This window comes from Gastrolobium bilobum, unplaced genomic scaffold (assembly GCF_033153095.1).
Source record: "Gastrolobium bilobum isolate Gb01-03AN ecotype WA unplaced genomic scaffold, APGP_CSIRO_Gbil_v1 utg1929, whole genome shotgun sequence".
Classification (NCBI taxonomy): Eukaryota; Viridiplantae; Streptophyta; class Magnoliopsida; order Fabales; family Fabaceae; genus Gastrolobium; species Gastrolobium bilobum.
Genome location: NW_026898961.1, coordinates 224,458 through 239,203, shown reverse-complemented (window position 1 = coordinate 239,203; position 14,746 = coordinate 224,458). Strand labels below are relative to the sequence as shown.

General features: G+C 32.9%; 1 protein-coding gene across 2 annotated transcripts; it reads right to left on the bottom strand.

Moving 5' to 3' along the window:
* Positions 1-3,021: 3,021 nt before the first annotated feature.
* LOC133285819 (transcription factor TCP20) lies at positions 3,022-4,939 on the bottom strand. 2 transcript variants are annotated; one of them, XM_061483105.1, is made up of 2 exons: positions 3,533-4,939; positions 3,022-3,432 (listed from the first exon to the last, which is right to left on the bottom strand). In XM_061483105.1, exon 1 carries the CDS (start codon positions 4,659-4,661, stop codon positions 3,726-3,728), a length of 936 nt encoding a protein of 311 aa, XP_061339089.1. In that variant the 5' UTR covers positions 4,662-4,939; the 3' UTR covers positions 3,022-3,432; positions 3,533-3,725. The 2 variants fall into 2 exon arrangements, with proteins under 2 accessions (XP_061339089.1, XP_061339088.1); XM_061483104.1 differs by having other exon boundaries at positions 3,028-3,439.
* Positions 4,940-14,746: the final 9,807 nt, after the last annotated feature.

The following is a 14,746-nucleotide window of genomic DNA, read 5'->3' as shown; positions in this document are numbered from 1 at the left end:
ATATTATAATATTAATAAAATATAATTTATTTTTTATTTTTAATTATTTTTTATTTTTTAAACGGGTTGACCCGCCAACTCGCTATAAAATGGGGCAGGTTGAGATTTTCAACTCAAATTCAAAAGGCGGGACAGGACAGACCAATCCACTTTTGACGAGTTGACGTCGGGTCGCGGCGGACTGACCCATTTTGACACCCCTTTATCCCATTGTAGGATAAAAGCCAAGTAGCCTTAGCGGTCATTGAGTGTAAAGTTGGTAGCACCATTTTAGTTGTAGTAGTAGTTTAGAAGGACTCAAATTTGAGCTTGTAAGTGAAATTCCAGTACAAAAGTCAGTGGCTTCTAGCTGGCTCTGGAATACCATTTGTATTTTTTTTGTCAATTAGCTACTCTTGAATTGGGTCAATCCAGCATTAAGGCACTGTAGTGAGAAATCTTGGGAGGCTAAAATTGAATTGATTGATTGATTGGCATTCATACTTTTTTTTCTTCTTCTTGTTTTCAAAAAGAACATGTGCATGATATGCCATTATTCAACAAAAAGAGGCTGTCGATAGATAAATAATGATAAGAGTAGGTGGATGCATAATTGAAATGTAAAATAGAAGCACAAAGAGATTGGAAAAAGAAGGCAAAGTCATGGCAGCGACTCATGGCCATGTTCATGTTGACAAAATCAACGACCAAAACGCCATGCCCTTCATGCCACTTTTAAATCTCAACAAACAAATGATGGTGTTTGTTGAATAAATAATATCTTATTACCCCACACTTGGAGAATAACTTGGAAATTTATAGATTGCACCCAAGAAGTGTCCACTGTTTACCACTCAAAAACTAGAAGTGATAAGTCATAATTGGATACCTCACTAACTGTTCTACAAGAGTTCATGATATGAATTGTAACAAAGAGACGCCAAATTACATATTACTAGGAATAATCATGAATTAGAAGGAAGATAAACATTGCATCCCTGCCAGGTTTATGAGACTGCAAAAATTGGATCCTTTATGAAAATTGACAAAGAAGCTAAGATATAGATTCTTTAATACCATATAATTTATATTGACAAAGAAGCTTAGGTGTTATCCAAAATACAAATATTATCGCCTCTCTTTTACATTTTCAGGTTCTGTCACCAATTTATATATTGCTAAAGATGGGCCTAATCATCACAGCATGCAGAAAAAGAGATAAAGAAGACCCTTTTGGGGTGTTTGGTTCAAGTTTTTGGAGAGGATTACCGGTAATCCTTCTTTGGTAAATGTAATTACCACGTTTGGTAGAAGGAATAAATTACGATTCCCGGATATCCAAGGATTACCGGTAATTTGATTTATAAAGAAAAGTCACTATTCAGATTACCAAAAATAATATGGTAATTCGGAATACCAATCAGAATACCAAGTAAAGGGAAAACACAACAATAAATTTTGAGACAAAAATACCCCAATACACATAAAAATCTAGACCCAATCTATCAATTACAAAAGTAAAAATAGTTTGGGGTTATTTTTGTAAAATAACCTCATATTCCAAGTCATATTTCGTTCTAAACCAAATATGGAATCAATAATTTTTACCCAATATTCCCGGTAATATTTTGGCGAACCAAACACATCTTTCGTAAGATTCCAAGTAAACTCAATTTCTACTGAATTCCCATTAATCATGATTCCCGGTCACCAAAAAATTTCTCTTGTACCAAACACACCCTTTAAGTACAAATTCTCCATTTCTATCTTGTATGAGATGTGCATCTGTCCAAACTGAATTGTTTATTCAACTAAATGAAGATCTATTTGCACCAGGCGAAAACTGGTGTCATTTACAAGCAACACCGCTTGAAAATTTAAAACACAAAAATCCACTTGCATTCAGCAAGATGAGCTCACAGAAGCTTATATATATGGTGAGGTCATAGAAGCACTAGTGTTTAGAACTAGAGCACCATCTGGTGTCATTTACTGGTTTGAATATTGGGAGCTAATATCCACTTGCATGCAAAGCCAAAAAGATGAGCTCACAGGAACTACCATGCTGTGGTCATAAAAGCTATATATATATATTTTGGCAGATTGCCAGTAGTTTCTGGAGCCACAATATTCTTAAACAAACTCCTCAGCTTTCAAAATTTCACCTTCCCCAAGATAATCCATTATATATCCAATCAGATCAACAACAACATCATATTATATATAATATATTAAGGTAGCCATGGTTTCAACTTCAACAGGCTGAACACAAGACAGATCAATCTAACTTCTTGTTATAATTTTAGCTTCAGAAACATCAGTATTTTTGGGTTTCAATCAGTTAGTAGAGTGGTTAAGTTAAAAAAATACACTGATGGTCAAAAGCTCATGGAAGTCAAAAGTGCAGAAGAAGAAAATCACAACCAGTTTGCCTTACATAGGGTCTTTCTCCATGCTTTAGAACAAGAAAGAACAAAAGACGGTATTATATCATCATGTTTCTTACCCTTAGCCGTAAACTAGCGTATAGCATAATTGATGTTGTTGTTACATATTCTATCCCCTACTAAGTCACTTTTACCCAATTTGCTTGCACCTCCTATTAAAAAAAAAAAAAAAACTCAACATTAAACTCCAACTAGCGACGGTAGGGATGAGGGCAATTCTTGTACGCAACCTTACTTTACATATTCGTAAAGAGACTGTTTCCCATATTTGAACCCGTGATCTTTCACAAAAGAGAAGCTTTACCACTGCTCTAGGCTCACTCTTAATCTCTACTCAAAGACACTGACATAAGGAATCAAATGATGGTGAAAGGTGGGCTTAAAAGTTACAGTATTTGGTTATACTGAAAACAATTCATGTGACCTCTCCAGCTAAGTTATCTCAAGCAAAGTTCAGATGCAAAACTTTTAGTTTGTAAATACGGCTAAATAAAGGAAAGTTCAGCGCCCTTTATAATGAAGCAGAGTCGTAGATACTGATACTGATAGTGAACTACTTTAGTTTCTTTAGAAGTATGTTCCATTGGTGGAAAACAATTTATTTCAAAAAAAAAAAGAAAAAGGAAAGATCCTCCCAAGTGATGAATTTTGAAGGAAAGCTGTCAAGTTGTATGTTAAGGGATGGTAAATCACCCCAATGATAACAAGAAAGCAGCTTAAGTGCAGAAAGGGTGTGGAAGATAGCCACAGTTCACACATGTAATTTGCAAGAGCAATTCCACACAGATTAAAATCTCTCAGATGATAAAAGTACTACTACCAAATCCAATAAGAAATTTGACAAATATGATTATGAAAGTTGAAACTATATCATCAATTTCACAAACAAACTGATCAGCACTCCATCCTGACCTAGAGAAGAACAAAATAATCAACACACCTCTGAATTAAACAATAGTTTAAGGCCAGACCCAATCAGCCAAGCTATCTGGCCATCCAATTCCACCTGCAAGCTAACATCATAAACAACATAATAATTACAACCCATGAAAGATTGTAAAATAGATCAAAAGAAACAAAAAACAATACAAAACTTGTTGAAGCACCTGTATCTGGAGACTTAAGTACTGTGGAGAAGGAACAATAAGAGGGGGAAAGGTAAACCAAATCCAGTTTCTATTGAATTCTCTTGAGACATCTATTTCCTCACAGTCTCCCCAACTATACAATACAAAAGCCACTGTAGAAAACCTCAGCCTCTGGACAATGCTACATCTTTCATCCAAATCCATAAAAACCTTACTGTCCTGAACCTTGGGAATCATCCTTAGTAGGAGGCTGCTGCTGATGCTGATGCTGGTGGTGGTGGTGGTGCTGCTGTTGCTGTTGTTGTTGGTGTACTCTAGCTTGACCCATCTGCTGATAAATCTGGCTCAAAGCTTGTGGATTCAAAACCCCAATATGGCCATCTTGAGACAAACCAAGCTCCAAACCAGGCATCTGCTGGTTACCTCCACCCAAAATTGAGGTAAAACTCATATGCCCCATGTTGGTAGCAGGCAAGTCAAACCCTGGAAATGCAACCTTTTGCAGATAATTTGAACTCTCAGTGCCTAAAGTTGGTGTAGATGGACCAGATGATGACTGAAATCCAAATCCACTGATAGGGGGCCATAGACCTGTGGTGGCCACATGGGGTCTCCCCAAATTTCCTCCAACCATAGTCCAGCTGGTCCTACTTCCTGACCCAATATTGGACCCTCCCAATTCATCAATCTTTTGGTGTAACCCAGCAGATAAAGAGGTCCCTTGTTGTGAAACAGAGTTACCAGCAGCAGCCAAAGCAGATGCTGGTATTGTCCCAGTTCCTGTGGCTGCTATAATAGATGGTTCAGCTTGCTGCAGAAGCCACTGGATTGTTTCTCCATCGGATTTGTGACCCAATTCTCTGGTCAACTGAAAGATTCTAGCTGCACAAAGAGCAGGCATCCTTATCCTCCTTCCTCTCCCTTCAACCTTGGTGTGTCTATCCTTGTTGGAACTCCTCTTTGGTGCTAACTGCAGCTTCTTGTTCTCTTCTTTCTCAGCAATCACAATCTGCAAATCCTTCACCTCTGATGGCTTGTTCTCTCCCATGTTCCCTTGTTGTTGTTGGTGTGGCTGTGGGAGGCTCAGGAAATTGTTGGGTAACTCCTGTGCCTGTGCTTGTGGCTGCTTTGAGCCCTTGGGATCCATGAACAGGTCACAAAAGATTAAAAGAAAAAAATAATAATTAAAAAGAAAAAGAAAAAAGAAAAGAAATGATGGGTCCTCTTTGATTGAAGAAGGTGGCCTGAAAAGTCCTAAACTTTCATGAGTTTTCACTGTTTCTGGCAAGGATTGAGGGACAAAACATTAAATATTAAAATCCCAATGTGCCCATGTCCAAATTTTCACTTCATGGTTTCTCTCTCTCTCTCTCTTGTCCTTTCTTACCTCTTTCTCAGGGTAGTGGGTTTTGACCAGCCAGATATGAGTTTTGAAAGCAACTTTAACTGCCAGTTTCACCCTCTTGTGGACTATAACCCTGTGTCTTTATACAGACATGAAACAAATATCCATTCTACATTCCATGCATCTGCTTCATTATCTCCCTTTTTTTTTTTTTTTTTTTTATTTTCTCTTCTCTCTTCTCTCTTGCATCCCATAATTGCAACATTGTAATATAGCTCTTCAAAATTAAAAAAAAAAAAGTTACAATTTTCAATTTGCCACGTGTCAGCCACTGTAGTTCTCTAGGCCCCACTTCTTCAAAGATGTGTTATAAACAGAATCAAAGAACAAAATTTAATAATGGGATCAGCAACCATAAGTAATGTTACACATTAAAGAGAGGTATGTATGCTGCAGTTTAGGCACAATTTTTCTGTTCTGTGACAAAATATCCAATGGTGGGTCCTTGCTTCTTTAAATACTATAGTTGCTGGCAGTTCTGCTTCCATGTACAAGATATCACTTCCCCTACACTTTCGGTATGTTATGTGTATTTTGTGTTGGACTTAACAGTTAGATTTGTGTTTTGGTGAGCTCAGTTTCACACCAACACAACATGGAAATAAAACAGTGGTATGAATGTTATGTTAATATAAAATTAGCGATTAACAGGATATAAAATTCATGATATAAGAATAAAGTAAAATTTTTAAAATATCATTTATTTTTTTTCCTAAACCCTAAAACAATGTTGTTTTCGAGTTGCTATTCTGTTGTTGCAGGAGAAATATTTTTTTCCATAAAAATATTAAAAAATAATTATATCATGTTATGTAATAGAGACAAAGTAGTGGAGTCCATTATTTTTTTCTCTTTTTTTAAAAATGGTGGACTCCATTATTTTGTCTCTATTCCATGAGATAATTATCTTGTGTAATATGAGATAAATAAATCCCAAAAATATTATTGTGATCATTCTTTACCAGCTTAAATATTTTTGGCCGAAATGAATCTTATGGTATTAAAATCTTTTTGACTAATTAATAAATATTAAATATTATTGACTTTTTTTAACATATTTAGGTAGATGTATATATTTTTCATCTGTAAAGTTCAATAAATTTTTATGCGAGGTAACGTGACAAAAATATTAATATAAGATTATTAATATATTCATTACTTACCAAAATGTCATTTATACTGAATTTCCTTTTGGAAAGTAACGACAACAAACTTTTAGATTCAATCGGAACATGTTTGCTACAAGAGAAATTTTTTGGTGACCGAGAATCATGATTAATGAAAATACAGTAGAAATTGAGTTTACTTGGAATCTTACGAAAGAAGTGTTTGGTTCGCCAAAATATTACCGGAAATATTGGGTAAAAATTACTGATTCCATATTTGGTTTAGAACGAAATATGACTTGGAATATGAGGTTATTTTACAAAAATAACCCCAAACTATTTTTACTTTTGTAATTGATAGATTGGGTCTAGATTTTTATGTGTATTGAGGTATTTTTGTTTCAAAATTTATTGTTGTGTTTTTCCTTTACTTGGTATTCTGATTAGTATTCCGAATTACCATATTATTTTTGGTAATCTGAATAGTGACTTTTCTTTATAAATCAAATTACCGGTAATCCTTGGATATCCGAAAATCGTAATTTATTTCTTCTACCAAATGTGGTAATTACATTTACCAAAGAAGAATTACCGGTAATCCTCCTCAAAAACTTGAAACAAACACCCCCTCGCATTGTACAAGTATCTTGACTACCAAGGAAGCCAGTTATATTTGTTTTGTTGCGAACTACTTTATAAAAAGCTTAAATTTGAAATTAATTTTGAAATATCAAATTAACCTCTACTTAAACTTTAGTTCATTAACATATACACACAGTACAATACTTATTTTATTTTATTTTGTAGAAAAAAATTCTTATATAAAGTTCTTTAATTATGAAAATAAAGAGGACATAAGAGGAAAATATGATATAAAATATTAGTGAGATGATGGATAAAGAAAGAGAGAAGGTCATGCAAGGAAGCTACGAAGGGTGCACATTTGTCAAATGTCATAGGAAATTACAAGTTTGAGTGGAAGGCATGCAAAAAACAGCTTGAAATACTGACTGGAAATGCCTCAAATTTCTCCCATGAAAAAAGTTGCACTATTTTTAATTGAGCCTCGAAAGCGATATTCCAGGTCTTTATTCCTACAATATAAAAGTCTTGTAAAGTGATATAATTGATTAAAGATGGTAGATGAATCGTAAGAAACCTAACAAGGCCACAGTGGAAGGTTCGTGCAGGTGCATGATTTGTAAGATATTTTGTAATAATTGATTCATTTATATATATTTGTCGTAACGGGCAAAACGCTAACGAGTTAATGGTCTAATATTTATATTTGTCATATAAGTCTTTTTAACAAATAAAATCCCAAAACTACATCATAGCTTAACCAGTTATAAAATTGGAGGTTCAAAGTTCAAACCATCATTGCAAGCAAAAATATAATTATATTATATTCTCTAGGAAAAAAAAGTATATTCCCTCTAATTCCAAGGTTCAAGCAACGAGGACAATCTAAAATCTTCTAATAAGATAATATTTTTATATTTTTTTATGATTATTTATTTTATTTGCAAAAGGGTAGCTCATCTCATGCAGTTTACTTCATGAATACTAAAAAGGGAAAGAAAACTCAGTAATTTTTTTTTTATAAATTACAAATATCCACATGATCACTTAAAGATAACATGACTTCAAAATTTTTGGTGTCATTTATGATTTATCTCATTAAAACTTTTAAAAATTATTATTCATCTAATTGGATTAATCGAATAATTGATAAATAATATAAAAAAATAAAACTAACGAAAATGGTAAAGTGAGTATAACATGGTGAATAATGAATAGATTTCTAATAGATTAGTTTGATTTTGGCCAAAAAAAGTTTACGAATAAAAAAAAAACCGAAAATTGATTTTAGAGACAAGATGTTTTTTTGGTAAGTGCTAACTATAAAAAAATTGATAGAATTTTTCCTTTTGACAAATTTTCCTAGATTGATGATGAAAATGAGGCATTTTATCATGGTGTTAATTTTATGTCAACATATGATAATCATAGACGATTTTCGTTAAAAAAGTGATTGTTGATTGGGCAAAACATCTTTTGTTGCATGTTCAATAAGGAAGGAATTGGTATTTTTATTCTTTTTAAGCATTAGAAGAAAAAAAAATGCCTATAATTAAAAGTTTGACGAGTTGGACAGACTACCCAGTCGACCATTATGGATTATCCATATGATTTATTCATAGTTTAACGGTGTCATGATTTTTCCTAGTGTGTAATTTTATTTCCAAATACCTAATCAACCACTTTGGAATACACAAACGACCTCCTAGCTTTTCAATGAGGAACCTAATATGAATATCAGAATTATAGGAGATGGAGATCCACCCTTCTCGAGCCAAGACAGATGAATCGGACACGGTTGATATCACTTCGAAGAACGAGTGAAACCAGGACGACCGAGTGGCTTTGGCAGTGATCCAGAAATTTTTATGACAAAGAGTGAAAATAAAAAATTATAATTGAATCCATGCTCTAAAATTCAAAACAATTTCTTTTTCAATACATATAATCAAAGAGTCATTAAGAAATTAGTCTTCTATTCTATTTTGAAGCTTATTCTTAATTATCTTCATAGCTGAGAGAGCTCTTTCAATAATTGCTATAGAAACTGAAAAAAATGAATACAAGTCTAATCACTATATCAATGAGAGGGTAAATGATGGACTTTCTAGTTCTTGCTAGTCATAGACATAATTCAGATGTAGTTCATAAATTAATCAAATCCGGATGTTTAGGAAAGTCAAGTTAAAAAAAATAGAAATTAAAAAAAAGGAAAAAGAACAAAAAACATTAAGAATGAAGGTGCATCTGCAATAATAAAATATTAATGTTATTTTTATTTATTGTTATCAATCCAGCAACAACGTGGCCTTTCCTTCCGAGCAAAAAATAATTAAATAAATAAAGAGAAACAAATAAAAAAATTAGTCACACACGTAAACACATGTCCAACAATCAAAAACAAGATATGTAGATGCATATAACACGCGTAAGTCAAATAATTATTTTTTTAATGAAAATTTTGGAAATAGACAATTTTGTCAATGAGACAAAAAAAGAGCAAAAAATAAAAAGAATAAAGACTTACTCTCAGCTAGGGGTGAAAGTGGGCTGAGTTGGGCCAAACTTTGTCCCTAAAAGTCCAAGCCTATGCCAAAAAACTTCAATTTGGCCTGGCCCAAGCCTAGTACGAGTCTAACTGTTAGCCTGGTTTGGCCCGTTTATAAAAAAACAAATAGCCTAGCCTAGCCCATTAGTCTGTTAATTTTTAAATTTCAAGCAGAATCATGAAGCAACTTTACAAAACACTCAAATTCTATTGCTAAACCAAAAATCATAATTTGAACGTCCAAACAGAATCATGAATCACAAAAAAACTCATACAGTCTGTATTTAAGTCACTTTCAAAAGCAAAATACTCAAACTACGTATTTTTGAGTATGTAAATTAAAATAACTACATGAATCCACCAATCACATCATGATGCTTGTAGTAAGTATAATCTCTCCCAAAAATCTTTTAATATATTCATATATACAATCTAACATTCCGAGATGTTAGTTCCTCCTACATAAGAAATAAAGTCAGATTTCTATTAAAATATAATCAAATATAATTAAGTTATAAATAATTGCAATTGATTAAATTTATATCTTTTGTTTTTTCTTCAAGGCATACTTATTATATTTTATTTAATTTTAAATAAATAGTACAATATAGGCTGGCCTGTAGGGTTATAGGCCAGACTTTGTGAAAGTGAGCCTACGACCTTTTTATTAAACAAGCTTTTTCAAGGGCCAATTCTAACCTATTTTACGAAATATACTAGGTCAGATCTGGCCTGACGTAACCCGAGCCGTAGGCCCCTGTAGGCCGGCCTGGCCCAGTTTCACCCCTACTCTCAACTACTACGAAAACCTTGAGAATCGATGGTGAGCGATTAATGATTTGGAATATATGAGAAGTTGAGAAGGGGATAAGAGTAGCAAAATTTGGCGGAGAGAAGAGTAGTGGCAGCGAAAGAATTAGGGTTAAGAAAAAATATGTTTGGTAAGTGAGAAGAGGGAAGATTAAAAAAATTAAAAAAATATAAGATATTATTTTATTAATCAATAACAAAATAAAATATTATTTATTAAAAAATACGAACTGGGCTTGGAGGTTTAGAGGTCATACTTGCTAAGATAGACTTGTGACCATTTACTTCCCTACACGTAAGTAAGGGAATATGGTTTTCTTTTAGGATTTTTATTTTTTTAATTTGAAGGGATCAAATTTTAAGGCAAACAATCCACTAATATTACAAAAATGATATTTTGTTTATCAGAATAATATTTCTGCAGTTAATGCAAATAAGTTATCTGTATTTACTCCGAAAACAACTTCGTTTTGGGATTAAAAAATTAAAAAATTATAATTATAAAGACTATAATAACCCTGAAATAAATTAAAATTACAAAAACACTAGGATTTCTATCTCAAAACGACGTCGAATTAGACTTATTGCAGATAACTTATAAGCAGTAACTGCAGAAAAAGCGAACCCTTGTTTATATAACTTTTTTTTCAAATTTTAGGGAGGGGCGGGGCCCAACCCTAGCCTCCTAGGTCCACCCTTGGGCATAGACTCATAAGTCTTCCAAATAGAAACATCTAATTAGGTGATGTGTGACGATCGATAGCCAAGGAAAAATGCGGGTCAAAGAAAACCCCCATTATCTCCTTTTTTAATACATCTAACTATATTAGGTGTTGTCTTCCTTTCTTCGTAATATGCCATTGGTACTTTATAAATTATCAAATCTATATTTTTGTTTCCTAAGGAAAATAATGAACCCCTTAATTTTGATGTCAAATATAATAACCCAAACTTATATAATGAGCAATTTGGAATTTTTCATGATTTATCAAATAATAATTAGATCAGAAATCTAATTATCATAATTAAGTCACTTTTCATATAAAAGTGCAGATACAGAAAGTTTTTGGGGGAAATGTAAACAAGAAAAAGTTACCTGAAACTGATAAATAATGTATAGAAAAGATAATTTTATGATGTTTATGAGATTAAATAGCATGTTACTAAATTGTCAAGTTAATGGCTACATAGATATAAATAAAGTAAGAATGTGAAGTTAAATGAGTAAATACCTACATGTCTTTAGTGGACCTTAGTCAATTAGTGACTTAAGTGATTAAAACACTTGAAACATTTCATTTCCCCTCACTTATCAACAAGACCATTGACCTTATCTCTCCCAAAGGACCAAGAGCAAGGTTGTCAAACTCGAGATTCTACGCAAACTCGGAAGGGTGAACCAAAATCGTAAATCGCATAATCGTAACACGGATCATAGAATTGTAACACGGGATACAAATTATATATATATATATATATATATATATATATATATATATATATATATATATATATGCATATAAAGTAATATAATAAGCAAGTTAAATTCAACCAACCAGCAAAATAATGTCATACAATAGTCATAATCACATAATGTCTCAAACACATAAAGTCATAGCACAAAAGATCAAAATTCTAAACAAAAACAATCAAATCTCAAGGGAGTGAGATGGAATGTCATAATCATCTTCTTCATAACCATCTTCATCATCATCTCCATCATCTTGCATGATGTCTTCTCCATCTTCCTCACTAAGCTCAGAACCACCATCATCTTTAGGTATCATCATTAAAGCATCTTCATCTCTTGCATCTAAGTTAAATTCAGGTATATCATCCAAATCATCTAAACCTTCAATGTTGGATGAACTTTCCTCATTTTCCATTATTCGTTCATCATTAGATGAAAGATCATCTATGCTAGAAGACTCATGCTCTCGCCCAACACTTTTTTTGTGTTGCTTCTTCTTGTCCAATTTTAAATTGGCCATCACAAACACAAGATCATTCATTTTCTTCTGTTTCAAGTGATTTCTTTTCTTTGTGTGGACCTAAACAAATGCAAACCCAATGACTATATAGCAATTAGCAAGTAATAGGTAGTGATTTTAAATTTTAACTATGAAATACAAATCATTTACCATCTCAAAAGCACTCCAATTACGCTCACACCAAGATGAATTGCATGTCAATCTTAATATACGAATGGCAAATCTTTGCAACTTTGGATGCTGATATCCATAAGATTCCCACCATTGTGCTTGAGTCTTTATATTTATGCCTACTTAAGCTATTGAAATGCCAAAAAAAATTTCTTGAATCTTGAAATTTTCAATTTGCTCATCAATCATACTTCTTTCTTCAATAGTTGTTGTCATCCTATCCAAACACTCATATCGTCCATGCATAACTTCAAAATCAGCTTTAAAATTAGGACTATAATGAAGTTGACGATTAAGGTAATAGCTTGCAACATGCAAATGTATATCGAGTTGTCGATCCCATATATTATCAATGATTGTCCATAGAGGCATATATCTAAGGTGTGAACAAATTGAGTGAGTTTTAAAACAAAGGCTACAAAGTACAAAAGTTAAATTTAAATTCATAATTACCTGCTTTCGACGCCTTTGAGATCGCTTCGAATAGTTTCTTTTGCTTTATCCATTGCATCATAAATGTAACCCATGGCTGGTTTATCATCAGAATCAACCATACGAAGCACTTTGATTAACGGAAAAGCACGCTCAAGCAAATGACAAGGTTCTTCCAAAACTTCTTGTCCCCAACCACATCCTCAATATATTTCCCATCCTTTGATTTTGCACACTGGCAAGACTGCCATTTCTTTGAAGTGAACATTCTTTGCAATGGTCCCCCGTTTTCACCTAGGCAACCCGATATCAGATATGATGTGGGAAAGCGAGTCATGCTTGGCCTCACCAAATCCTTTCCTTTTGTAAAATATTGTAATATACAAATTAAAGAAGTCCTTAAATATATATAAATAGTCATTTTTCTCCCCTTTGCAATGGTATCTTAATGTATTGGTATGTCCTCAAAATCTTCCAACATCAAATCAATATAGTGAGTGACACAAGGTATCCAATTAGGGGTGTAAATAGGCTAGGCTTTGGCTTAAATAGGCTAAGCCTGTGTAAAAAAACGTTGGGTCTGACCTGACCTGTTAGACTGTTTAGGCCCTGAAATACAAGTCTGGTCTGACCTATACTTAAAAAATAAAAGCCTTGGCCTAGACCTATTAGCCTGCTTAAGCCTATTAAACATTCAACAATTAAAATAATATTACTTTATTATTCAAAATTATTTTATTCAAAATAAATAATATAATATAGGCCGGCCTGTAGGCTTATAGGCCCGACATGTACAAAAAAGCCTATATCCTGTTTTCGAAATAGGTTTTCTTAAATGCCTAGGCCTGTTCTATTTTACTATTTATAATAGGCTAAGCCTGACCTAATATAGGCTAGGCCGTAGGCCGGCCTAGCCCATTTACACCCCTATGTCCAATACAAATGTCTTCTTTTTTCCATCAACAACCTTCCAACAGTTCTGTAATTGGCAGTATTGTTATACACAATTTGAACAACATTTTCTTCTCTTACCTCATCAATAATGCCTTCAAGCATAGTAACAATAGCTTCAATGGTTTTTGATATATGAGAGGCATCAATAGACTTCAAAAAAACTATTCTTTTTGGGTTGTTTACGAAGCAGTTTATTAATGTCCTCCTCATTTTACCAGTCCAACCATCAGTCATTATTGTGCAACCTATTTTCTTCCAAAAATCTTTATGTTTCTCAATATCAGTCATTGTCAACTGCACATGTTACTTCAAATATTTTTCTTCGATTTCATGGTAGGATGGAGGTTTTAATCCATGACCATATCGTATAACCATCAAATATCTCTTGAAATTCATCACTCTTCACAATATTGAATGGTATAACATTGGCATAAAAAAATCTAGCGATTTTTAAACATGTTGACTCTCTCAAATCCTTCTTAAATATACTATTGATAGTGGCTTGAGTGCTCACTCATTTTCTCTTGAAAATATTTGGAACTTGAGATTGAGATTGAGAGCTTTCAACTTCTTCCCTTTTTCTTTTTTCTCCAAGTATTTCAAGTTCATTTTGAGTCCGACTCCTTGATATTTTATTTTGCAACAACAATACAATATCGCACATTTGTTTCTTCACATCATCAGGAACAAATGGGAAAGCTATCACATCTTTTTGAGTTCCAGCCAAATGATGTTTCAATCTATAAACTCCTCTAGTTAGTACCTTTTTACAAAACTTGCATTTAATTTTTTTTTTTTTGCATTTCCATATACTACAAATCCATAACTCCATGCAACATCATTCTTACTTCCAAGATAATTCTTATAAAATTTTTTAGAAGTTGTTGTTGCTCCTCCACTTCCAATGCAGTAGTACTATTATACCACTTGAAGTCATTTTCTAAAAAAATACAACACTCAAATTCAAAAAAAAAAAATATTAACCAACAAGCAGCAAGCAATATTGAGAAAAAAAACTTACCAATATTCAAGTAAAACGAAATAGAGGCAAAAACGAGAAAAAATTTGATTTTATCAAGTAAAACTAATTTGGACTAATTTGATTTTTCAATCTGGAGTAATTTGATTTTTCAAGTAAATGTAAAATGAAACATAACAGATGCAAAAGGGAGAAAAAAAACTAATTTGGTTTATCAAATAAAACTAATTTGAGACATAACAGAGAAGGTAAAT

Coding starts and splice junctions, on each gene's coding strand:
- LOC133285819 (XM_061483105.1), bottom strand. CDS start 4,661: ATGGATCCCAAGGGCTCAAAGCAGCCACAAGCACAGGCACAGGAGTTA.